Genomic DNA, 25,869 nt, shown 5'->3' on the forward strand with positions numbered 1-25,869 from the left:
TAGATACAGAGGCAGAGCAGCATTGAACAGACTGTCAAACTACAGCGGGAAGGCTGGGGAGGGTTGGGGGGCGGGAGGGGGGGTAAGAGATCAACCGAAGGACTTGTATGCATGCATATAAGCATAACCAATGGACACAGACACTGGGGGGAAGGGGAGGCCAGGGGATTGTCAAGGGGAGGAAAAAAAAGGAGACATATGTACTACACTTTGTAATACTTTAAGCAATAAAACAAAAAAGAATATCCATGGGATGGTCATGGAGTAAAACCTGAACTAAAGCCACAACTGAGAGCCTGAGCCTTATCTTTTTGAAAATATATTTAGCACTAAATGTGTGTTCATTGCAGTGGCCAATTTCTCCTCTGAACATGGCAATGAAGCTCTGTTAGAGAAAAGACATGTCCATCCATCAATTTTGAGATAATTGTGATAGGCTTTATAAAGGCACTTATTTTGGGCTCACTTTTCACCATTACCATTAAATGCGTTGATAGAGTAGGACTGTTCATGGCATGCCATATTATCAAAAGACAATTTCAATGCTTTTATGTTGAAGCAGGATTAAGTAAGTCACATCTATTTTAGCCCTCTGAGCACTTTTCAAAGACCTTTTTTAAAAGAAAGTCTGTTTTTGAGACAGAGCCAGTTTTATTTAGTTGAGCTTTTCATGGTTGAATTCTGTAAATATGTACCATCCTGGCTTAAAGATCATCTGGGCCCAGTACACCCAATGCACAATCCAACCAGAATTCCAGTTTTGTTTTTCCATAGTTTATACAAATATACCCCCAAAAAACTCTTGATCAAATCTTCATCTCTTTATGGGTAGAGGTCATGAAGGATTCCAAATCACAGATAAACAGGCCAATTCAGTTTATTCTTAGAAATCCCCTTAGGCAAGGCTATAGTTACAGGCTTCTATGAAGTGTCTGTCATATAGAGACAGGCCTTGAAGTCCTGGAGCTTTCCAAGCACTGAATACACATTAACTTAAAGTGTCATGCAATTAAGCTTGGAGGATGGACCAAGGATAGACTAGAACACGTATTCCAGACTTCCCAAGTCACCACATTATTCACTAAACTAGTGACTATTTCACAAAGGTCTTTAGAGTGTTTGCTTGTACCTGCTTCAACTGTTTTAGCTAAATGAATTCAAATATGTCAAGTATAAACAGTATCTGGGCGAATTTCATGATTATATAATTTATGCAAACTCTATAATGTGGTAGACTCTATAGAGCAAATGACTCATTTTCTTCCACAAATAGTAAGAAACAAAAGAAGGAAGAGGAACCTAAAGGTTAAAAGAAATTAAAGATATGTATCAATCAAGTGCAATGTGTGAAGCTTGTTAGGATACTGACTTGTAGAAATCAACTGTTTTATTATATATTTGCTAAAAATAAGGAATTGTTTTATTTTTTAGGTGTGATAATGGTATTGTGAGAAGGAAGGAAGGAAGGAAGGAAGGAAGGAAGGAAGGAAGGAAGGAAGGAAGGAAGGAAGGAAAGGAAAGGAAAGAAGAAAGAATTTGGTTGGCCTTCGTCCCAGTTCCTGGGAGGTAATCTCTAAACCCTTGAAATTTCCCAAGTGATAGGAGTGTCTTTGTTATTCATTGTGGGCTCCTCAGACCACATCCTATCCTATATAATAAAAGCCCAATATGCAAATTGTCCCCTCGTGTGGTCATTCAACCGGGGACTAGAAGTTCAACCACTCGCTATGACATGCGCTGACCACCAGGGGACGGCACGGAACATGGTGGCATTGGGCATTGGCGATGTGCTGTGATTTCTTGCCAGATACCTGGGGGCAGGGGTGACGGGGATGGAGGTGCAGTGAGAATGCAGGGTGCCCCCCGAGCTTGCTCTCACTCCCCCTGCTACCCTCCCCCAGGATGCCAGGGCACACTCTGGGGAAGCACACCCACCCCCCTCACCCCCACACTCAGGTGCCAGGCACCTGCAAGGAGCCCGCCCCACACCTGCAAGGCCTCTTCTGGGTGAGCCGGGCCCTAGCCACCAGGACCGCAGGGGCCGGTCAGGTTCCCCATGGGTTCGCACAGGTCTGTGAGGCAACCCGGGAGAGAGTGTGCTGCCTGCCCAGCTTCCGTGCTGCACCCCGGCCTGCAGCGTCCGGCCGTGCTCATCGCATCTCGCGTGGGAACTCGGGCACCGTGACTCAGGCGGAGGGGGGCACGCGGGGGCCCGGGGGTCCAGGTGCTGCCCAGGGCTGAGAGGTCAGCTGGGACCTGCCCTTCTACAGCAGATGCTTGCGCTTTGATTGCCGGCCAGGCCTAGGGACCACACCCATGCACAAACTTCATGCGCTGGGCCTCTAGTAGTTTATATTAGCATAATGACTCAGGTTAAAGGCTAACCAAGCCAGAAAGACCAACCACATGAATAGAGGGTTCAGGCTATGAGCCATGTGGTATCAGCCTTACTCTGGGAGCAGAGAGGGGATGGAGATTGAGTTCAACCACATGAATGATAATTCAACCATTCCTACTTAATGAAACAAACAAACAAAATTCTGGACACCAAAGCTCAGGTGGGCTTCTTGGGTTAGTAATACTGTTGCATATATTACCACAGTATCAGTGCTGGCATGGTAATGCATTCCTGAAGACATGGAATTGTCCTGAGAACATGGAAGAACACGTCCTCATCTTTAAAGATAGAGGGTGGGGAAGAGAAAGTTGGGACATAAATGAAATAAGATTGGCCATGTGGAATTACAAAAGCTGGGTGCTTTCTCTAATTTGTTATATGTTTTAAATTTTCCCAAGTGAAAAAAAAATGGTGATTCATGTGGAAAAAATATGGATCCTTACTTTACACCATGTGGTAGGCAAAATTCTAAGATGGTTCCCTAGATTATAAGCCCATGGTAAATACATACCTTCTCCCCAGTAATTCAAATCAAGCACTAATGTATGTGGTGTTGTGAAGTTCTGCAGATGTAATTAAGATCCCAAATCAGTTGACCTTAAAATAGAGAGATTATTCTGGCTGGGCCTGACCTAATCAGAAAACCCTTAAAAGGATAGGACTCCAATGGGGGGGAAAAGGAAACTCATGTAATACTTTAAACAATAAATAATTTTTTTTAAAAAGGATAGAACTCTTCCTGAAGCAATTCACTATCAGAGAACTTTGAAGAGTGAAAGACATCCCACACAATGGACATTCTTCATTGATTTCTTTGAAGATGGGAAGACCATGTGGCAAGGAATGTGAACAACCTGTAGGAGCTGAGAGAAGCCTCCAGCTAACAGCCATCAAGGAAATGGAGTCGTCAGTCCTACAGCTACAAGGAACTAAATTCTGCCACAATCATGTTAGCTTGGAAGAGGGCTCCAAGTTCCAAATGAGCACAGTCAACAACTAGATTTCAACTTTGCAGGAGCCTCGAGAGAGAACTCAGCTATGTTGTGCCAGACTTCTGACCTACAGAATTGTGAGCTGATAAATTGTGCTGTTATAAGCCACAATGTTTGTAGTAATTTGTCATTCAGCAATAGAGAACTATACACACAATGAACAAAAATAAATTTCAGTTGTGAAAAATAAAGCTTTACACATTTTAAACAAATTTAGAAAAATATGTTCATGACCATGATACAGGGAAGGATTTAACATACAAAAGATCAATAAATTCAACTACACTAAAATGATATACTTCTGAACTATAAAATGCACCAAAAGGTAAAATGAAAAGAAAATTAACTAGGAGATGCTATTTACATGACATAAAATTACAAAGAATAATTTTAAGAACCTACTATGCAATTGGGGGTGGGGGGAACAAGCCAACAGAATATAAATTGATAACTCAAAGCAGAGGAAGATTAAAGGCCAACAAATACATATAAAGATCTCCAATATGACTTCATCAGAGAAATACAAAATGAAACAGTAATGAAATGCAATGTTACCTGTACTGGACCAGCAAAAATTAACAATCCAGATGAGGGGATTTTCATGTTTATGTGAATTCCCCATGTGCATATATTAAAAATTTGGAAAAAATAAAATAAAAATCCAGATGACTCTGAGGTTTAATGAGGATATAGAGTAACAGAAATTCTCATGTCCTGCTGATGGGATTATAAATTGGTTCAGGCACTTTATAGAGCAATGTAATAATATCTAGTAAAGTTGAAAATGTATGTAATCTTTGACCCAGCAATTCGACGTAAGGGAATATATTCTATAGAAAATCTCATATATAGGTTCAGGGAAACACCCACAAGTATCATTGCAACATTATTTGTAACATTAAAAAACTGCAGACTACCTAAATGTCCATCGCCAGAGAATGAAGTTAATTTTCTTTTTTTTTCAGACCTTCAATATTCTCCTTTAATCTTGATTGCCAACCCATCTGCTAAATCTGCAAGAGAACCAACCTAATTGAGAAGAACCGCTGATTTCACCGGCTCCAAGAGTTACCTATAATTCTCTCCATTGTTGTCATCCACAGAAAAATGTTTTCACTGACTGATCTTCAAAGAAGGCCTCTGAGCCAACAGGCATCAAAAGTGCCCAATATATCTGGAAATGCACTTCTGCCCAAGGATGAAATGATTTTCTAAAGTGAGCTGGAAATTGCTGAGCCGAAAGAGAATATGGATAATCCAAGTGAGGCAACTGAAAGCTTCTAAGCGACTGAAAAGGGAATATGCTTTAGAAAGGTGCCTCCCCCCAGTCCACGTGAGAATTAACTTCATTTAATGAGGCTGAGCCTCCGCAAAGCCTTAGTGCCTAAAAGTCAATCTGTGGATTCCTCCAAACATATTAGGAATCATGTTCTGCTCTTTAGAACACATCTAGGTTTTTCAATCACCTGTAAACGTTCCATCTTCATTTTGGTTTTATTTATACCTTATCTCGGATGGCAAATGTCAGAGTAAGATACTGGCTAGTAAGAGCATTAGCTACCCCTCAGGAAGTACATATGTATGGCTTTAACAAAGGAAAGAAGATGGAGAAAGGATTTTTTTGTCTCTTCTATCTGTCCATGATAAATGTTTACTTTAAAAGCAGTTTTCATATCCATTCTAGCCCCAATTTCTATTTCTTTAATTACATTGGATGTTTATCAGGGAGTACACATGAGAAGCAGGTACACATTTTATTATTCGTAATTGTATTTCTTAGATACTATCTAACACCTTCGATTGCAATAACTGACTAAACAGAACTAGCCAGGGTACATTTTCCCGTTTTTGCTGATAAATAGTTACCATGGAGTGATATTTTAAAATTCAAATAATATATTTTCCTAAAATATTCCAATAGCAGAGTTATGTATGAGATGCTACAAAATATGAGTTTGATTAACAGTTTTATGAATAATCATATCACATAATTACCCAGATTTATCACTTTAAATTAAATGGAAGTTCTTTGTGGCAGAAGGTTTGTATGAATATGAAAATGTTGATTTTTGTTCTTATTTGCTAGTTTGAACCATGCCACATTGTAACTTGCAAAGCCATTTACTCTTTGTGCTAATTATCCAAAAGTGCGTTCAAAGTGCTTTTCCATTAACCTAAGTGTACAAAAACGTAATTGCTAAGTCAAAGTGCTAAGCAAAGGCTCTAGATTTCTTCAATTCTAACCCTACAGACTCTTAACACGATGACTATTTTATCGGGCCCAGGAAGGCTCTACTGCTTAAAGCAATTACTGAGCTCCAGGCAGTAGAGTGTCTCGTTATAATAAATTGATGAGAGTTTAAAATAAATAAATAAGACCCTGTCTTTGTCTGTCTGGGCTGCTATCATACAATACCATAGACTCGGTGGCTTGTAAACAGCAAGCATACATTTATCACAATTCTGGAGACTGGGAGGTCCAAGATCAAGACACCAGCAGATTCTATATCTGGTGAGGGCCCAGTTCCTGATTCACAGATGCCCATCTTCTCGGTGTATCTTCACATGGGGGAGGGGCTCTGGAGCTCTCCAGGGTCTCTTTTGTAAGGACACTAATCCCCTTCATGTAGGCTCTGCCTGGATTACCTCATCAGCTCCCAAAGGTCCCATCTCGTACTAGCATCACCTTGGGCATTACATTTCAACATATAAATTTTAGGGGGACACATTCAGTCTAGAGCAGCCCTTTCCATGATATTGAGGGGGAAATGGGCAATAGCATATCCTAAGAAGTCTACAAAAATAGGTGGGGCAGAGGAGTTGGGACGTCCAGTCAAGATGGCGATGTAGGTAAACACGGTACTTTCATCCACAACCACATCAAAACTACAACTAAACTACAGAACAACCATCATCCAGAACCTCCTGAGATCAAGCAGAATGGAAGTCCTACAATTAGAGAAGTAAAGAAGCCACATCCAGACTGGTAGGAACAGATGCAGAATGGGCTGGTCCCACACCCACGTGTAGCAGATAAAAACCAGGATGTTTATCTCAGCTGTGGAGGTCCCCCCCTGAGGAGTGAGGGATCCCTATCCCACACCAGGCTCCCCCACCCAGCAGGGATTGTGGCTGAGTGCCACAGGCTGCTGGAGATTCAGACAGTCCCTCTTAAAGGGCCGGTGCACGGACTTACTTGGACTCACTCCCTCTGAGCTCCAGCACTGGGGCAGCAGCTTGAAAGGATCCAGGAACGTACAGGTAGGAATTAAATTGTCTGGCATCAGGGCAAGAACATGGGGGCAGCTTTCTCCCAGACAAAAGTGCTCTCAGAAGTCATTGTTCCTTTGATGAGCCTTTCCTCCAGAGAGCCAGCAGGCAGGCACCATATCTGAGACTCCATCAACTCGGTTCATGCTGTGTGCTCCACACTGGCGATTCCGAGACATTGCCCCACCCAACTTTCGGGCCCATCCAAGCTGTTTCCAGTGGTTTTATTCATAGGAATGACCTGTTTTGGCTCATGCTTCAGATTTTCCTAAAATTTCTCAAACGAGCAGCATCATGCCTCAGCAAGTCCCATACCTCTAGTTAAATAGCCCAAGGCCCGGCGCTAACAGCAGCCGACCTTGGTTCACAGCTTGGCCTTGTCGGGGCACCTCCAAACCCAACACAAGAAGCAGCCATCTGCAGATCGCTCTGTAGTTTATGCCTGGTGACCCCAGAGAGAACACAGGCAGTGGCTGACCTTGGCCTGCACTTCCTGGGAAGCCCCAGAGCCAGTGCACCCAGTAGATAGCTTCAGACCACGTCAAAGCACCATCACCCAAGCAACACACTCAAGGGCAGACTCAGTAGGTACCAGGGACCTGCTGAAGGAGGTCTGCTCTGTGCAGTGGGCCCCTGCACAGATGATCCTTCAAGGTGGTCAGAGGTTGATGGTCAGTGGTCATAGCCAGTCCTTGCAGCTGATTGGCCTGGGTAAATCCCTCCCATTGACGTGCCAACAGTAATCAAGACTCAACTACAAGAGGAGGGTGTACAGACCACACAGGTGGTGCACCTCAAGTGCCCAGCTGGGGTGACTGGGGAGGCTGTGCCACTGGACCCTATGGGATACCTACTACATTAGGCCACACTACCAAGCCTGGGAGATGTAGCAGCTCTACCTAATACATAGAAACACACACAGGAGGGGGTCAAATTGAGGAGACAAAGAAACATGTCCCAAATGAAATAACAGAACAAAACTCCAGAAAAAGAACTAAACAAAATGGAGATAAGCAACCTACTAGATGCAGAGTTCAAAGCGCAGGTTATAAGGATGCTAAAGGAACTTAGTGAGGACCTCAACAGCATAAAAATGAACCAGTCAGAAATGAAGGATACACTAACTGAAATAAAGAGTAACAGTAGAGTAGATGAAGCTGAGAATTAAATCAGCAATTTGGAATGTAAGGAAGCAAAAAACACCCAATCAGAATAGCAAAAAGAGCCCTGGCCAGTTTTCTCAGTGGTTAGAGCGTCAGCCTGCAGACTGTGGGGTCTCAGGTTTGATTCTCGGTCTGAGACATGTGCCTTGGTTGCAGGCTCAATCCCCAGCCCTGATGGGAGCACATGTGGGAGGCAACCAATTGATATGTGTGTGTGTAGAAAAGCAAGTAAGAAGTTATTGGCTGCAACAAAAACACACCTAAGACAGTGAAACAAGGAAGGGCATAGAAGATTCAACAGGAGAGCCTAGGCTGGGCTGCTCTGGTTCACTGGGAAGTCAGAGAAAAGTGGGCCTTGGAGACAGGTTCAGGGGGGAAGCCTGGGACGAGCTGCCATTGTCCATTGCTCCCCTGGTTGCAAGTCTCATGAGGTCCCTTAGAGGTTAGGGGATATGTGCTTGTGGAGAAAGAAGAGAAGGGAATGGCATGGGCATGCTCCTAACATGCATTTTTATTTATTTTTTTCTACTAGAGGCCCAGTGCACAAAATTCGTGCAAGGGGGGGGGGTCCCCTCAGCCCAGCCTGCACCCTCTCCAATCCGGGACCCCTCGGGGGATGTCCGACTGCCTCTCGCAATCTGGGGCCGCTGGCTCCTAACTGCTCACCTGCCTGTCTGCCTGATCACCCCTAACCCCTCTGCCTGCCTGCCTGATTGCCCATAACTGCTCCCCTACTGGCCTGATCGCCCCTAACCACCTGTGCCTCGCCCTGTTCACCCTTAACCACCTGTGCCTCGCCCTGCACCCGGGACCCAGGATTCCCTCCTCCTGCCAGTTGCAGGCACCCAGGACCCAGGCTTCCCTCCCTCTGGCCAGCCACAGGCACCCAGGACCCGGCCGGCTTCACCCAGGCCAGCAGCAGTCACAGGGGACCATGGGCGGGCGGCTTCGCCCAGGCCGCAGCCGCAGGCGCTGGCACCCAGGACCGCAGGGCGTGCAGCTTGTCCCTCTCCCAGGCTGCAGGTGCAGGCGCAGCCACTGGCGCCTGGGACCACGGGGCGGGAGACTTGTCCCTTTCCCGGGCCGCAGCCTGGCTGGTCCCCATTCCTCTCTTGCAAGCTCATTTGTGCCTGGCTGGTCCCCATTCCTCTCTCCTCAGTGTTGAGTGTCTGAGCCATTATGGTGTGATGGCATGAGGGCATGACAACTATTTGCATATTAGCTCTTTATTATATAGGATGGTTCTGGTGATTCTATTATCTGAGGTTTAGAGAGCGAGTCCTTTCAATGCTGGTCTCCATGGGGGGCTACATATGAGGCTGTGATCTGAGGTTCTATTGGTAGGATTATATTAAAGAAAGTGTTCACTGTGGATTAATCTCCTTTTCTCTCCTGGAGGACATTGGAACTAGAAGGGATTCGTCTCTGGCTTAATACACTCTGCCAGGTTTATTAACAACAGATGATACCAGGGTTCCCCAACCTTGGCACTACTGACATTTTGGAGGGGACCATCCTGTGTTGTGGGGACACCCTGTGCATTGCAGGGTGTTTGGAAGTGTCCCTGGCCTCCCACCCACTGGATGGCAGCAGCATCCTCTCCCCTGTGTGACAACCAAAAACCTGACATGCATTTTAAAAAAGCACTCTAATTCCGGTTTCAAAAACTCATGGTCAGAGACAAAATTTCAAAACTCCAAGATAAAAAAAAAAAAAAATTGACCACCCTTTCAAAGAAAAAAAAAAGAAAGGTTATCCAAAAAGATTTAAAAATCAAACCGGCATCATGCAACATCAGACAGAATATAGAATATAATGTCTTCAAAATTCTAAGGAAATAATATTGTCAACCTTGAAGAAACAATACAAGGTGAGGCAAAAGCAGGTTTACAGTTGTTCGTATGGAAAATACAATAAATAGTAAACAAGAATAAACTCTGTTTTGTGTACTCACAACTGTAAACCTACTTTTTCCCTATCCTGTATTTTAAGCATACAAGAACTTGGAAAGTTTACCTCCTAGTACAACTAGAAGTACTCAAGAAAATAGTTCAATCAAATATATAATTAATTCAAGGAAGAATACATAAGAAACAGAAGGTGCTCAGTCTGTCCTAGACTGGGGGTGAGAGAGGGAAGATTAGAAGGAAAATTAAGAGGCTTTATTACATCTTAAGGCTTGGAGAATTTTCCACTGAACTGTAATGTATTATCAACATTTCCTCTTCTATGCTTCTAACCCCACTACTTGAGTCTATGTAGAATGATGCTATAAAACCACATGGTGAATTCTGTTCAGTTCTCCTTTTGAAGTGTGATTACTGATATAGATTTATTTTTACCATCTTATTTTATACTTCCTATTTACTCTGCTTTCTCTATGCTTCTTTCTTCTTCCTTTTCTGCCTTCATTTATATGGGATTGCTTATTGTGTTTGAAATTTATCTTTGCACAACCAATAGCAATTCATTTGGGAATTGCTCTTAAAATTTTATCATGCATGCATGCATATATACATACTCAACTTCAATGTGAGGTTAATCAATATGTTCTGGAACAATACAAGGACTTCATGTTACAATTCCAGTTCGACATTTGTGTTTTGTTTTGTTTTTGTTTTTTGTTTTTGTTTAAAATATTACAAATAGTAGTACATATGTCTCCTTTTTCCCCCACTGACCTTCCCCTGGCCTCCCCCGTTCTACATTTGTTTTATTGCCCTTCCACCCCCAAGAGGACATAACTATTGTTTTACACATGCAGCTCTGGCTTAGACTTACTGTAGTGGAAACTGTTGGCATGCCACCCACATCCCTCTTGTAGTTAATACCAAGAGAAACAACCAATATAGTTGACACTCCTGTGGAGAAAAAGCCACGAAGCTGGAGAGAGTTAGAGCAAAGAAGTACTCTTTTTTCAGAAGTCTTATTTGTAGTCAAATACTATTTGACTTCTTAAACTATGTACATTATATTTTTAAAGAATTTTTTTAGAGAGGAAATGGGGGGGGGGGGGGGGGAGAGGGAGGGCGAAACATCGATGTGAGACCGAAGCATCAATCGGCTGCCTCCTGCACGCCCCCACTGGAGATCCAGCTATAACCCAGGCATATGACCGGGAATCGAACTGGCAAACAACACCCAACCATCTGAGCCATACTGGCCATGGCTTCCCTATGTTATTATATAACTTTCCATATAGAAATATTTGTCTCTATTTGAGGGCAGACATTTTTGTGTTCCTCCCCCCACTTTCCAGTGTATCGTACACAGAACAGACACTGTAAATATTTCCAAAATGAACACATCAAACCAGCTACTAGAACTCCCCACAGCGGTCTGCCCAACTGTATCAGATGAAAACGTCATGCAGATATGGTGCAGAGAAGCGTGGCCAAGGTTCTACCTAATGTAGAATACAGTGTGGGGCAAAAGTAGGTTTACAGTTATTTGCATGGAAAATAATACAATAATTTAATAAATAATAATACAAGAATAAAATCTGTTTCACGTACTCACAACGGTAAACCTACTTTTGCCCCACCCTGTATTTTACCTTTTTAATTTCACAGCAATGAAAAGCTCGGTGAGGATTAAACAGAGAAAAGCTTAAAGAAGAAAAAACAAGTATTTATAAGCAAAACCACTTCTGAGTTTTATTTAGCATTGTATCTGAGGCACTAAGGAGAGTAAAGAAAGAACATGAAAACCAATCTCACATTCAATTTTAAGGAGTCTTGCAATAATGAAAGCACATGGATTGTACCCAATTCAAAAGTATGAAATGCCTTATTTTTACAATACACAAAATATACTCTGGAGACTGGCGATCCAAAGGAGACAGACTAAAATATCTGCAACCTTTCCAACCTGAAGACTCCAACACATGTTGTTCTGAGGTTTTCCCCAACTCCAACATAGAACTCTGTGGACAAAACAAACAATACAGGAAGCTTTTCTGGGCAAAGGAGCCTGGGAGGGAGTGTGATGTCGGCCCTGAGAATCAAGTCAAATGGCCTAGTGGGCAACCAACACAATGCTAGCAAAAGTTCGAAAGTTTTAGCAGTTGTATCTCTAGATGAAGGAGACAATTCTCTTTAAGCTGCAACTTCACAGTTATATAGAAAACCACGGTTCTTCAGACAGTAAATTCGTACTGTACTACTAAGTATTTTAAGGTAATTGTTACCACTTTGTGAAGAGGACAAAATAATAATTGGAACTTTCAGAACCGAGAAAGGAGGTTCACTCGAAGTTAATATAATAAACCAGTGAACCAACTATATGTACTCTCAGAATAATTAGTTCTGCTCAGGCAGCCAGGATAAATAAATAAAAAACATTTAGAAGCTTTGATACAAAAAGTTATTTTACAACTACAGACATCAAAGAAAGAAAAAAAGCTTAAAACATGTAATATTTCCTTAGAAGAGCCTTCCTTAAAATCATTTACTACTGTTATTATATTATCAAACTAAGACTTACAGGAAAAACAATCCAAAAAATTGGTATTAAATCGGTTTGATATCTTTAATAATTCTACTATTTCTAAATCCTTCCACAAAAGGGCATTACAGTTGTTTATTGCAGACATATCTTTTTAAAAAAGTCAGCCCTAATGTTGCAGCTATAATACAATTTTTTTTATTGGCACTACTATTAAGCACAATGAAGAACATCTGATTTAAATAAATGACAGCCAGGTTTGGATCAGGAATACTATTGTACACATACCATATAGGTTGTTTTACAGCAGATACTAGTTTGCCAAACTTCAGGTGGCAATATGCTAACTTTTGAACTTGAAATTGTCCGACTAGTTGCTTCTTGTCACCCCGGGGGCGTGTAATGTTGAGAGACCGCCTTGTCACGACTTCTTTTCTCACAAGTGACTCCGCTGTGGTAGAACACTCACATCCTTAAGACGCAAGGCCTAGCAAAAAGCCTCCCACAAAGCCACTGGATATCACAATGTTCTGTTTGACAAATTCTGTTGCCTGAAACATAAAGTTCAAACAAGAACACTCTTAATTATGCTACAAAATGGGTGAATCTCAAAAACATTAAGTGAAATAAGAAACACAAAAAAGGACAAATGTTCTGTGATTCTACTCACATGACTAGTCAAATTCATTGAGACAGAAAGTAGAACAGAGGTTAGTTGCCAAGGGCGGGGAGAGGGGTCAATTGTGGGAGTTACTGCTTAATGGTTAGAGTTTCTGTTTAGGATGATGAAAAATTTCTGCAAATGGATCGTGGTAATGGTGGCACAAAAGTGTGAATGTACTTAAAGCCACTGAATTGTGCATTTAAAAATAGTTAAAATGATCCATTTTATGTTACATATATTTTACCACAATAAAAGAAATAAAGATGCAAATTTTAAAAAAAATACTATTGAATCCAGAGCTAAGTACTGTTTTCAGATGTTTTCCTCAATTTAATAATATTAAGCAAAAATTCTTGTGCACCTATGAGAGCAGGTGCTAACCACCACACAAGACGCCAGGGCTGTCCATTACAAACTGAAGGAGCCCAGAGCCCCCAGCCTGGCCCAGTAAGCTTCTTGGCTGCTGAGATAATAGGTTAATTTAACAGATACTGAGTGCCTATTCTGTGTCAAGCACTGTTCTAGGCCCCCAAGCTATAGCCTAGCAATAATCTCACAGGTAAAAAAAAAAATCTACCTAGAGAACAGGTGCCCGGCTGGTGTGGCTCAGGGGTTGAACATCGACCTATGAACCAGGAGGTCATGGTTCAATTCCCAGTTGGGGCACATGCCCCAGTTGCAGGCTCCATCCCCAATAGGAGGCGTGCAGAGGTAGCCAACAGATATTTCTCTGACACACCAATCAATGTTTCTCTCTCCCTCTCCCTTCCTCACTATAATCAAGACATTTTTTAAGAAAGAAAGAAAAAAAAAATCCCAGATGTGGGGACTTGTGGGGAAGCACGGGACTTGGTTGGAATGTCTGTAAGGAGGATTCTCGGAAAGGTCGGGGGCCTCTGAGGTCAAAGCTGGCTGCCCCTGCCTTGACTTTTCCAAACAAGTCCGATCCCCCCGGGGTGTTTTGCTGCAATCTCTATGTTTAGTCTTTAAAGACCTGACCTTGTAGAAGCATGTGCTTTCTCAAGGCTACTTACCCTGCTGATTGTAGAGGTTAATTTGAGTTCAAGCTGTTGTGACAATAAAAAGCTAAAGAGGCAGGCACACAGGGCTGCTTTTGTTCCTAAAGCAAAACAGTCCCTTAGCCTCTCTCACAGAAATGTGTGTCAGAGCAATCTGTTCATCCGCCGCTCGGGGTCTGCTGGTCAGCCCCGGCAGGGACTGTTCAAGATTAACGGAGGCTTCAGCCCTAACCGGTTTGGCTCAGGGGATAGAGCGTCAGCCTGCGGACTGAAGGGTCCCAGGTTTGATTCTGGTCAAGGGCATGTACCTTAGTTGTGGGCACATCCCCAGTGGGGGGTGTGCAGGAGGCAGCTGATCGATGTTTCTCTCTCATGATGGTTCTCTCTCATTGATGCTTCTAACTCTCTATCCCTCTCCCTTCCTCTCTGTAAAAAAATCAATGAAATATATATTTAAAGGAGACTTCAGACACATGACAACCAAATGGGAAAAAAAACAATATTTTTGTGGAAAAATTGTGATATGGAAATACTACTTATCATGTTAAATTTGGGGAGAATAATAAGGGTAATTGTAGTCATGCAGAATATCTGTACTCTTAGGAGTTATGGGCTAAAAGTAAGAGTGAAAAGTCATGACATCTCAAATAGTTCAGCAAAAATAAATAGTGTAAATCTCACACACATACACACATATATGCACACACAGAAATAAAGCAAATGTTGCGAAACAATGTGGTGAACAGATGAAAGGCATTTGAGTATTCACTGTATTTGTCTTTTAACTTTCAACTGGTTTGAAATTTTTCAAAATAAAAAGTTGGAAGAAGTAAAAGTATAGAACAAAAACAAGAACAAGGGCATATTCAATTCTAAACAGTATAAGAAAATATATATATAAAAACATTATTAAACTAACATTTCAAACTATTTCACCTCAAGAAAAATATAGGTAATTTTAGTTTTCCCCAGACCTGGTCTATACATGTACACATTTGTAAAAGCAGAGGAAAAATTCTGGAAGAACAATGTCATCAGCTTTTACATGTAGCTCAAAGTAGGTGGGAAATGAACAGAGGAAACTATGTTAACTATTTAAATGGTGGCTTGATCCCAAATTCTACTTAATACTCCATAAGCAAAAATACCAAATTTTTTTTTTTTACAAAAAGATAATCCCTATTCACATTTTCTACTAATGAAGACCCGCTAAAAAAAGAGAGGCAAAAATGTATGGTCTTACCTCGTCAATTATGTTGTTGATTTCAGGTGCTGCCTTATTTGCTCGTTTTTTAATCTGTCTTTTTGCTTTGTTTACACCTTTTTCAACTTTCTTCCAGTCAATCTGCACATAGCCACTGTGACTAGCAATCTACAAAAATGTAATAAAAATGGTTAATTCCTGCCCTGGCCGGTGTGACTCAGTTGGTTGGGCACATTGTCCCACGCACCAAGAGGTTGCCAGTTTGATTCCCGGTCAGGGCACATGCCAGGATTGCAGCTCAATCCCCAGTAGGGGGCGTGCAGGAAGCAGCTGATGATGTTTCTCTCCCTCTCCTTTTACCTCTCCCTTCCTCTAAAATCAATGAAAACATATTCTAAGAAAAAAAGGGGGGTAATACTAAACCAACCAGTTTGCTAACGAATGTATTAGCCAGGAATATATGAACATCCAGATTTCAAGAAATGTATGAAGCTTAGAGGTAAAGAAATCACAGTTTATCCACTAATTTACTCATTTAACAGATATTCAGTAATTACTCTGTGTCAAGCACTGTTCTAAACCTCCAAGTAACAGCCAAGAACAAGGGAGACATAAGTCTCCAACCTCAGAGAGCTTTGGGTCTGTTGGGGGAAACAGACATTAAACATAAATAATTACTTGGATGTGATAAACACTATGTTAAGAAAAGCATAGTGTATGACAGGAAAAGATTCCAAAAATTATAACTGTACTATAATGCTATCATAACTTTTGGAATTTGGTAATTAGCTAAAAAGACAGATTACCAAAATGCTACAGCTAACAGCACCTTTTAATTAAATAGATGTTTAATTATAAAGGATCAAAAAAACCGATCAGTTATTAGGTCACTAAAGAAATCTAAAGTAGCCCGATAAAGGCTCTTTACTAAATCTGACTCAACTTAAATTAAGAATACTTCTGGTAAATGATTTTAAAAGTGGACTGTAAGAGAAATATAATCTGTGCAAGTTTCATGCCATAAATCCTTTTAATAAAACTATAGCTAAATGCCTATTAACCATAAGAAATAACTCTCATACAGTTAGTCCCTCCAAATAATAAAATAAAAATATAAAGAATCACACAGTAAGCCTTGTATACCATTATAAATCACTTCTATGAAGCTAAGGCTTTCTTTGTAATCTTTTAATATATCACTTTGACTATGAACCACACATAAAATTCTTCAATAATGAAAATATCTGCTTTTATACAAATAGGTTGGGAATCTTAGGTTCCATTTTCACTCTGAATGACCACACAGAAGTTTTTATTTATCTGTATTTCTTTACCTTCCAGTATTCACTTCAAACTCCAGCTTCAGCAAAACAGTGCTGATTACATAAATGGCAAGTGAAAGTTTTCCTGGCAGTAGTTGACACAGCTATTTGCATGGACATGATAATGAACCTTTGGGACTTTTCCGTAAAGAGCAACTATAGCCCTAGTCAGTTTGGCTCAGGGGTTAGAGTGTCAGCCTGCGGACTGGAAGGGTCTCAGGTTCGATTCCTGCTCAAAGGCATGTACCTCGGTTGCAGGCTCGATCCCCAAACCCCTGCCCACCGCCAGGGCTGCGTGTGGGAGGCAACCAATCAATGTGTCTCTCTCACGTTGATGTTTCTCTCTGTGTCTCTCCTCTCCCTTCCACTCTCTCTAAAAAAATCAATGGGGAAAAAATAATCCTCGGGTGAGGATTTAAAAAATAAAGAGCAACTATAAACCCTGGTTAAAATACAAGGGCTCCAAAATTAACAAAAGCAAGCAGACTTTGAAGGGGAATTAAAACTTGTAGGAAGGGTAACCTATATAAGGTGAGTTGCTCATTTTTCTGGCTTTATCCTGAGGACACGATGGAGTTTGCAATTTGAGTCTAATCAAATTAACTGCCTACTAAAATCAAATCAACACGCTTCAGAGGAATAAAATAGAATCCAGAGTCTCCACCACCTAACATTCCCAATGCCCAGGATAAAATCCAAAGAAGTTATGTGATATATCATAAAACAGAAAAACGTTGTAGAAAATCAACCGATGCCAACACTGAGATGACCCAGATATTGAAATTATCAGGACTTTGAAGTGGCTATTATAACTATGCTCAATGATGTAATGGAAACTATGCTTGTAATCAATGAAAAGAACTCTCACCAGTCCGGCTGGTGTGGCTCAATGGTTGAGGATCAACCTATGAACCAGGAGGTCAAGGTTCAATTCCCAGTCAAGGCACATGCCTGGGTTGCGGGCTCGATCCCCAGTTGGGGGCGTGCAGGAGGCAGCCAATCAATGATTCTCTCTCATCATTGATGTTTCTATCTCTCTCGCCTTCTCCCTCTCTGAAATCAATAAAAATTAAAAAAAAAACTTTAAAAATAAAGAACTCTCACCGGAGACAGAAAATATAAAAAGAACCAAATGAAAGTCCCAGAATTGGAAAATACAATATCTGAAATAAATTTACTGAATAAACTTAATGGCAGAAGGTAGGTGACAGGAAAGAGTCAATGAACTTGAAGCTACATCACTAGAAATCATAAAACCTAAAAAACAGATCGAAAAAAATAAATGAACACAGCTTCAGGATATTATCAAAAAGCCCAACATGTATATAATCGGAGTCATGTTCAGGAGAAAAATGGGAGGGGAATAAATATTTGAAGAAATAATGGCCCAAACCTTCCCAAACATCGTTAAAGACATAAATTTACATATTCAAGAAGCTCAGTGAACGCCAGGTAATGATCTAACACAATTATGAAATAACAATACTCAGATGATGTGGGGGAACAGGGGTGGGGTGGGGATGCAAATGTGGGAGACTGAGGTGGAGGGGCACACAGAGAAGTTCAATAAATGCTAGCTAAATTCTCATATTCCATAATGGGAAGCCAATAGGTAACACCTCAAACTCAAAGATCAAAAACTGTCCAATTAACTTGTTTAGGAAAAAAGGAAAAATATCTTTAAGAGTCAGCTAAGAGTTCAAAGTAGCTGCCTCAAGGGGAGGGAACTGGGAGAATAGTGAGGAAGGCAGTGTACTACTCTAGTCTGTAACATGCCTTGTACATGTATTTGACCTTTTGCATTATGGGCCTATAAAAGCCTGAACAAATAAATTGAAAAGTTTTACATACCACTGTCTATTTTCATATGGCAGTGTGGTAATACCTACCACAAAACACTTATTACTGAGTTACTAGAAAAGCTTTAAGTTCTAAGTAAACTAATAGGTGTATGTAAATATAAGTAAAGTTAACAAAAATATGGAAGTGGGCCTAAAGAGTAAGAGGCGATTGGCCTAAAAGCCATTTGCTACTCTTATTTCCTCTTTGTTCCTTCTCCTGAGTTTTCAATGTAACTCATATCTGTGGGAAAATTGGTTTGATGCAGGTAAGTCCCATGTTCTTCTGCTTAGTGACTTCCAAGAATATGCGGACTAGGCCCGGAGAAGCAGAAGGTGGACATGAGTGGTGCACAGAGTGGACTGAAATGGACTTCGGAAAAACGGACACGCAGAGTGAACTGCAATGTGTAATCCCCTCTATCTAGGAACATTTCAGGAAGCTCTGCTTCAGTACAGTAAACAGAAATGACTTTCCACTAAACAGAAATGACAACTGAGTTATGAAATAGCTATAGCATTAGATACCTTAATTCTTGATTTATATAAACCAAAGTCAAAATCAGCTTAAATAAAATTCTCTTCTATACAAATGCTGGCATATTATCCAAAGGACTAAATTTAGATATTAACCATGTTTCTTTTCACCTCTTACCACAAGAAGCAATTACTCATAACAATGCCACTAACAGAAAGAAAAAACATTTTTGTAAAGCTGTTTGGTAAACAACGCAAAATCTGTACTTAGCACATCCGGACTCAATCCCTTTATACTTCAGGCAACAACACTGGTTATTACATGATCAATGGCTTAGGTGCTGAAGTAAGATTTTGGTTGCTGTGCCCATCAATCTTTTTAAAATCTGGTACTACTGACAGTCCCCTGTATCTTTAAGATTGTTGCTAGCATTCATTCCCAGAGATTTTCACTTTTAGGATTTACTATATCTGATCTTCAGGGAATGATATTTTTGGAAAAATATATGCCTAACAGACATGGGTCCCAGATAACATGCTGATAAACACCCTGTAATGGCAAAACATTTTTTTTAAAACCTTAGAGGAACATGAATAAAACTATAATTTCAAACCAACCGGCCTCAGAAATAGGATTATGGATGATTTTTTAAACCCAATTTTCCACTTTCTATATTATTATGGTTCCCTAGTTTTAAAAAACATATTAGAAATTGCTAACAGTTATTTCCTCTGGGACAGAAAACCAATGGCTAGGAAACGGGAAGGAGAGACCTTTGGAATATTATGTACCGTGTATGAATTTTAAATATATGTTTAAAATGGTCAGGATGAGTAGGTTTACATTATTGGTAAAATGTTTATTTTGCTGGGGAGATGCTTCAAGGAAAAAAAGGAGACACCATGAATTTTAATAGTTGTCTTTTTAATAATTGGGATCACATTATATTTTAAAACTTAGAAGTATTACATAGTTGTCTTTCATGACAGATGCCAGCTTTCAAAACTCATTTAAGTTTTCCCATAAACTGATGTCTGAAAGAAAAATTCCGTCTTCTATTAAAATGCACAGGAGTGAAACGGCTAAACTTGACTTTCTCATTTTCTAAGGGCTACATACGTAAGCAGAGGCAAGTAAATAAAGCTCTGACATACCTGAAGGAGAAGAAAGCCACCACCTACTGCCGTTGCTGCAAGTTTTCCAACTTTCTGAAACAAAAATCCTGCACACCTTTAATGAAATAACAAAAAACGAGATCAATGATGCGTTAAACTCTCTCCCTCTTCTACTTTTCATTGCTTTCCTAATAAAATCTTAATGTCTTCCCATTTCTTTTGATCATGTCCGTTACCTACTCAGAAAATGTTATCTAAGCTAGTCAAAAGTGCACAATCTAAATTGTCTGAGATGTGTTTCAGGAATGGAGAGAAGAGGAAGGGAATTTACAGGAAAAAATAATCGGCAACTGAAACAATGTTGAGCATTCAGGGGTTCATTATACTCTTCCTTCTACATTTGTGAAGTTGGAATTCTCCGTAATGAAAGTGATTTGTTTTGTTTTGCTTTCTTAATACAGTCAAGATGTTCTACACACTTGGCTGACCCTTACTCTACCCAAAACTTCTGCTCCAACCCAATTAGATTCTAAACAGGTCCTCGGCATTGCTCAAGCGATTAATCTCCCTGTTTCTAGGGGTTTCCACTTAGCTCTGCCTATCTACAACTTTTCTACCCTTTCAGGTCCAGTTGGAGTTCCATTTCATGACCCCACCTCAGCCCACATTTCTCACAGCTTCCTTACCTATATCTATCTATCTCCAAAACATTATTTGACTCTGTCTTCTTTCCACTCTCAAAGACATAATTACCTTGTTTCCAGATCACATTAAGTAATCTTCCAGACCCTCTAACTAATCTTCACTCCTCCCATCTATCCTAGCTACCACCCATCCTGACATTAGTTTTAATTTCTTATGATTAAAAAAAGCAACCTATATAGCCCAGCCGGTGTTGCTCAGTGATTGAGCGTCAACCCATGAACCAGGAGGTTATGGTTTGATTCATGGTTGGGGCATGAGCCTGGGTTGTGGGCTCGACGATCCCCAGTGGGAGGCATGCAGGGGGCAGCCAATCAATGATTCTTTCTCATCATTGGTGTTTCTTTCTCCCTCTCCCTTCCTCTCTGAAATCAATCCTATATAATAAAACCCTAATATGCAAATTGACCAAACAGCAGAACAACCGGTCGCTATAACATGCACTGACCACCAGGGGGGCAGACACCAACGCAGGAGCTGCCCCCTGGTGGTCAGTGTGCTCCCACAAGGGGAGAGCTGCTCACCCAGAAGCTGAACTCACGGCTGGCGAGTGTGGTGGCGAGCATGGTGGCGGTAAGGAGCGAGGCGTCCCGGTCTGGTCTGTGAGAGGGCACAGGCCGGGCTGAGGGACACCAACACCATCCCCCCCCCCAACCCCAGTGCATGAAATTTCATGCTCCAAGCCTCTAGTAAAATTATATTTAAAAAAAGAAAACAAAAACCTATAGCTACTTGCAGCCTCCCACTCATGTCCTGAACTGTCTGAATTGTTAACTAGTTAGGTTAATACCTCTTAACAATTCTTCCTTAATGTATGCCATAATAGTACATCTGTTTTATACTCTAAGAAAATTGCAAAAACTTACTCTGAATCTAAAGTCATTGCAGCAAAAACCGGTGTAGTATTAGTGCTATTACACAGCTCCATGGCCACACCCAGCTACTATCCAAACATATGTATTACTATGAAGGCCATGCACCCCCGCCCCTCCCGCCGCCCCCAGTAGGGAAGTCAGCAACAAAGGCTCAGAAAAGGAAGAGGAGGAGGCAAGCAGCAGCCAGGTGGCAACAATATCCCAGGAAGAGTGCTCCACAGCATGTCTGTCCTTTGCCTAACGCAGTGGTTCTCAACCTTGGCTGCACATTAGAATCACCTGGGAATATTTTTAAAATCCTGATTTCTGGGCCTCATCCTCCGGAAATTCTTTTTCTTTGTTACTCATGTTGTGGCCTCACCCCATAACAAAGAAACAGACTTTCCGGAGGATGAGGCCCAGAAGTCAGGATTTTAAAAAGATTCCCAGGTGATTCTAACGTGCAGCCAAGGTTGAGAACCACTGGCCCAACGGCATGAACCACTACAATGAACCTACTAACTTGCCCTGCTCTATCTCCAGGCTTTCCAAGCAAACTTCTGCCAATAATGGGGCTTCTCACGAGTTTGACCTATAAGGAGTCTATACACAATGATTTAATTCTATTGCTCAATTATTGTTTCATTTTCCTTAAGATGGGGCTTTTAGGCCCTGACTCATTAACCAGTCAACAATGGCACTAAATTGTGAGCTTATTTTTAAGCAGAGGACCAAACCCTGAATTATGAGGACCAAGATACAACCAGCCTGTGGAGAACCATCTGGATCACCAGGGCCCAGACAAGGCATCTCTTCTAATTGCAGGCTTTTTTCATAAGCAGCATTAATAAGTACATGTCATGAATAAAAGCTGCACCTCAGCATCACAGAACCTTCACCATGAGCAGCGTCTCCCCCATAACGTGACATTTACAAGGTGCATGTAAATACAAATTTAAAAAACCAATTTTACATCTGTCAAATTTGACGATGTAAATATTTAAATTAATGTAAGATAGATTTACTTAGAATCTAAAATGCTTATTCACAAGTTAAGCACCCACACTAACGTCAAAAATTCTCTGTGGTCTTGCACATTTTCAAAATAAAGGACCAGACTTCTTTCTGACCCTTGTTATTGAATAATCTTTTAATCTAACAATAACAGGATTAGGTCTATAGTAGCAATTATGTAATCATGTGGTCTTAAATGTTTGCTAGTTAGGTTAATGCTTATTAACTGCTTCAGGTACTCCACAATATTTTTGGAGTAAGCAGTCAGTCCTTTAATTCCAGCAAAGACTCCGTGTTCCACAACTGTTCTTCAAAACATTACAGTCCAAACTAGCCCACAAAAATCAACAGCATCATCTAGATCATTATTAACAATTTGTACTGAGAATTTCACACTGCTCTGTACAGGGCTGACAATCCTGGACACCAGTTCTACTGCGGGAGTTCTCATGGGTTTTTCCCGTTAGCACTGAACGAGTAAAAATGATTTATGCACAATAAATTCTGATCTGTTTCTTCCTCTACTATTACTGAAGCAGATGCACTATATTTGCTAAATATGAGAAGGAGGGAAATATGTAAAGAATCAAAGGAAGGTGAGGAGGGAACAGTGGCATACTGGTGGGCACAGCGTAGATCACCAAAACCCAACACTAATGACTGCACTAATCATATCACAGAGAAAAGCCTCAATGCGAAGCCACTAGCAGTGGTTCTCAACCTTCTGGCCCTTTAAATACAGTTCCTCATGCTGTGACCCAACCATAAAATTATTTTCGTTGCTACTTCCTAACTGTCATGTTGCTACTGTGATGAATCGTCATGTAAATATCTGATATGCAGGATGCTCTTAGGCGACCCCTGTGAAAGGGTCGTTCGACCGCCAAAGGGGTCTAGACCCACAGGTTGAGAACCGCTGCAGAGTGGGCAGGGTAACTGTTGCTCCTACAGAAGGGCAGCAGCTGGGCTCCCGCAATGAAATGTAATGAAAAAGATGTTCTCACCAGCCAGTCACTCCACCCATTACAATCTGGGTGGCTACTGAGTATTTTTCTACCATAGGTCCAGAACTGTGGCCAAAAACACGATTCCACCAGTGGTGTCTCCTTGCATACTCGGTTAAATCCAACACTTCGTAAGAGTCATCATCACTTTCATAGTCTTCAAAATACAAAAATGGGAAAAATACATTTAGAGTCAGCCCAAAATCAGGAATGCCCTATACAATTACTTCTGGATCACAGTTAAAGGATACCCGGATGGAAACATTGCGAGTCTGATCCATCCAGTCCCTGAGACTGGGCCTCAAGAGTGAAGGGCCTAGCATCCATCTCCTTTCCAAAGGCCCAGAGCCGGGGGTCCAAGCCAGGACCAGGTCAGAGTCACACAGCAGTGAGGGGTCGCTCACCCCCATTTCCCCCTCCCCGCCCCGAAATTTCAATAGGACCAGGTCAGAGTTATATACACGGCGGTGAGGGATGCCCCCACCCCCCAGTCTCCATAGGGTCAGGTCAGAGTTACACAGCGGTAAGGAGTCACCCCCTCAAATCGGATCCGTGTCACAGCATAAGGGGTCACCCCCAAATCTCAGTAGGGTCAGGGCCAGAGCAGGGTCCCTATTCATCACTGGGAGGAAGAAGGGGACCTGCTCTGACGGAGCCGGTTAGAGGCCCGGCAGGAAGAAACAACTTCAGGGTCCGGGCTGGAAACCACGTTGGAAGGCGGGCTGTGTGGGGGGCGGGGGTCGCTCTCCGCCTGCGTTCTGCCGAGAGGGGGGAGGGCAAGTCTAGTTCTGACGGGTGTGCAGAGCTGCTGCTTCCAAAAACAACAGAGCCCCCGGAGGCCTGGGACGGGGGAGGGAAAAGGCGCCCCGGGAACAAGGTCGCCAGTGGTGAGCCGCGTCTCAGATACTCCTTCGGGCCCGAGCCGCTCACCTTGGGGAGGGGGGTTCCGGGTCGCCATGATACCGCCGGCGGCCAGTACTGAAGGAGGGCCCCGCCCGCCCTCCTCTCTCCACTACTTTAAGAGACTCTCTAGGCCCAGGTGGAAGTCTATGATCTCTTTTTCCCTCCTCCTCCTCCTCCTCTTCCTCCTCCTCCTCGTCCAAGCACGTTATCCAAGCCCCGCCCACTTTCTCTCACTGCGTGGCCTTCTGCGCAAGCGCAAGGCTGGGGGAGCGGTGGAGGTAGACCAGCAGCCCCCCCCCCAAGGACTTGTGGGAGTTGTAGTCCGTTGCCCTTGCAACCCTGGCTTCCCACTTCAACCCGCCTAGATAGAATTTCCATGCCTAGTTGTTATTTTGTTTAAAAGAACCTCGGGGCTGGAGGGGAGGAGTTCAGCACATGGTGGTGTAAAGCGAAAATCAGCTTGGTATTTTGAACACTGTACGGGAATTTAAGCCCTTGAGAGAAACCCTGTTTGAAACATTCTGTTCTAAGGAGGCAAGGGCTCACGAACGGGTGGAAAATTTTTCTAGCGCTCTACTGCTGGGAATTGGAAGCTTTGTATCCGCTCCCTCTCCACGGTTTCCTGCCAGTAACCCAAGGGAGGTAGAGAAATGCCTAGAAGCTGACCTGACACCAGTGAGTCCAGAGGACATAAATTTTTAGCATTTTATTATTTGCATCTGACAGAGGAACGAGGTCCAGTTCACCTAGAAGCCCCACGGGATTCTCCAGAATGGAAAACCGTGTTTATCACCAAGCAGCTAACTCAGGTTAACATAAAGTAGCCCTCAAACTTGTTTTGAATTTGTATTGCACCTGCATTCACTGTGCAATTAAAACAGCCCTCTCAATGTTCATCTTAATGGAAAAACAAATTATTGTATAAGCTGCATTACTTAAGATATTGCCTTACATAACCACACTTGGCTTTTCAAATCCTGGTGCTTTATATGCAAGGGTTGATGCTCTGAAGTCCCTTAGCCTGTGGCCTCTGAAATGCAATTTGAAGACTGGCTGGAGAGGCTAGTGTTCAAACACAGTTACTTTGTGTAAGGTTCACTTTTCAAAAACAAAACAACTTTAAGAGACATAACTTCAGGTGTCGTCAGTGAAATATTTTTTCAAAAGTTACAGATTTGAGTTCATACACTTTTTCCTCCCCATTGCCCGCACACTCCCAACAAACAGGGAAATAGTAAATGATGGGCCACTGAAAGAAGAGAAAGGAGAAAAAGAAGGCAAATGAAAATTCCAAATTGAAAGAGCAAAATGTAGGGTTGACTGGGCCAATGACCTCCAAAGGAAATCATGGAGAAAACGGAATACAAAATACTGCCCTTAAGATGCCAAAGAATAGACCTTTGTATCCAAAACATATCCTGTTGACCCAGAGAAGAATATACCTGCCAAAAAAGTATCCTCCTCGTTAATTGGGCTCCAATTC

At 41.9% G+C, this 25,869-nt stretch overlaps 1 protein-coding gene across 1 annotated transcript; it reads right to left on the reverse strand.

The window, feature by feature from the left end:
- Positions 1 to 11,453: 11,453 nt before the first annotated feature.
- On the reverse strand, positions 11,454 to 24,572 carry FUNDC1 (FUN14 domain containing 1). The gene is made up of 5 exons (XM_005871591.2): positions 24,414 to 24,572; positions 23,484 to 23,640; positions 19,949 to 20,024; positions 15,196 to 15,324; positions 11,454 to 12,820 (listed from the first exon to the last, which is right to left on the reverse strand). The coding sequence occupies exons 1-5, from the start codon at positions 24,439 to 24,441 to the stop codon at positions 12,743 to 12,745; spliced, it is 468 nt and encodes a 155-aa protein (XP_005871653.1). The 5' UTR covers positions 24,442 to 24,572; the 3' UTR covers positions 11,454 to 12,742.
- Between the last annotated feature and the right edge of the window lie 1,297 nt (positions 24,573 to 25,869).

This window comes from Myotis brandtii, unplaced genomic scaffold, assembly GCF_000412655.1.
Source record: "Myotis brandtii unplaced genomic scaffold, ASM41265v1 scaffold349, whole genome shotgun sequence".
Lineage (NCBI taxonomy): Eukaryota > Metazoa > Chordata > Mammalia > Chiroptera > Vespertilionidae > Myotis > Myotis brandtii.

What these genes read in the sequence shown, in the direction of transcription:
- FUNDC1 (XM_005871591.2), bottom strand. Translation starts at nt 24,441, where the DNA reads ATGGCGACCCGGAACCCCCCTCCCCAAG. An exon ending in ATGGGTGGAGTGACTGGCTG is followed by an intron (nt 20,025 to 23,483) that starts GTGAGAACATCT and finishes ATTTCATTAAAG; the next exon opens with GTGTGCAGGATTTTTGTTTC. An exon ending in GTGGCTTTCTTCTCCTTCAG is followed by an intron (nt 15,325 to 19,948) that starts GTATGTCAGAGC and finishes ACATTTTTGTAG; the next exon opens with ATTGCTAGTCACAGTGGCTA.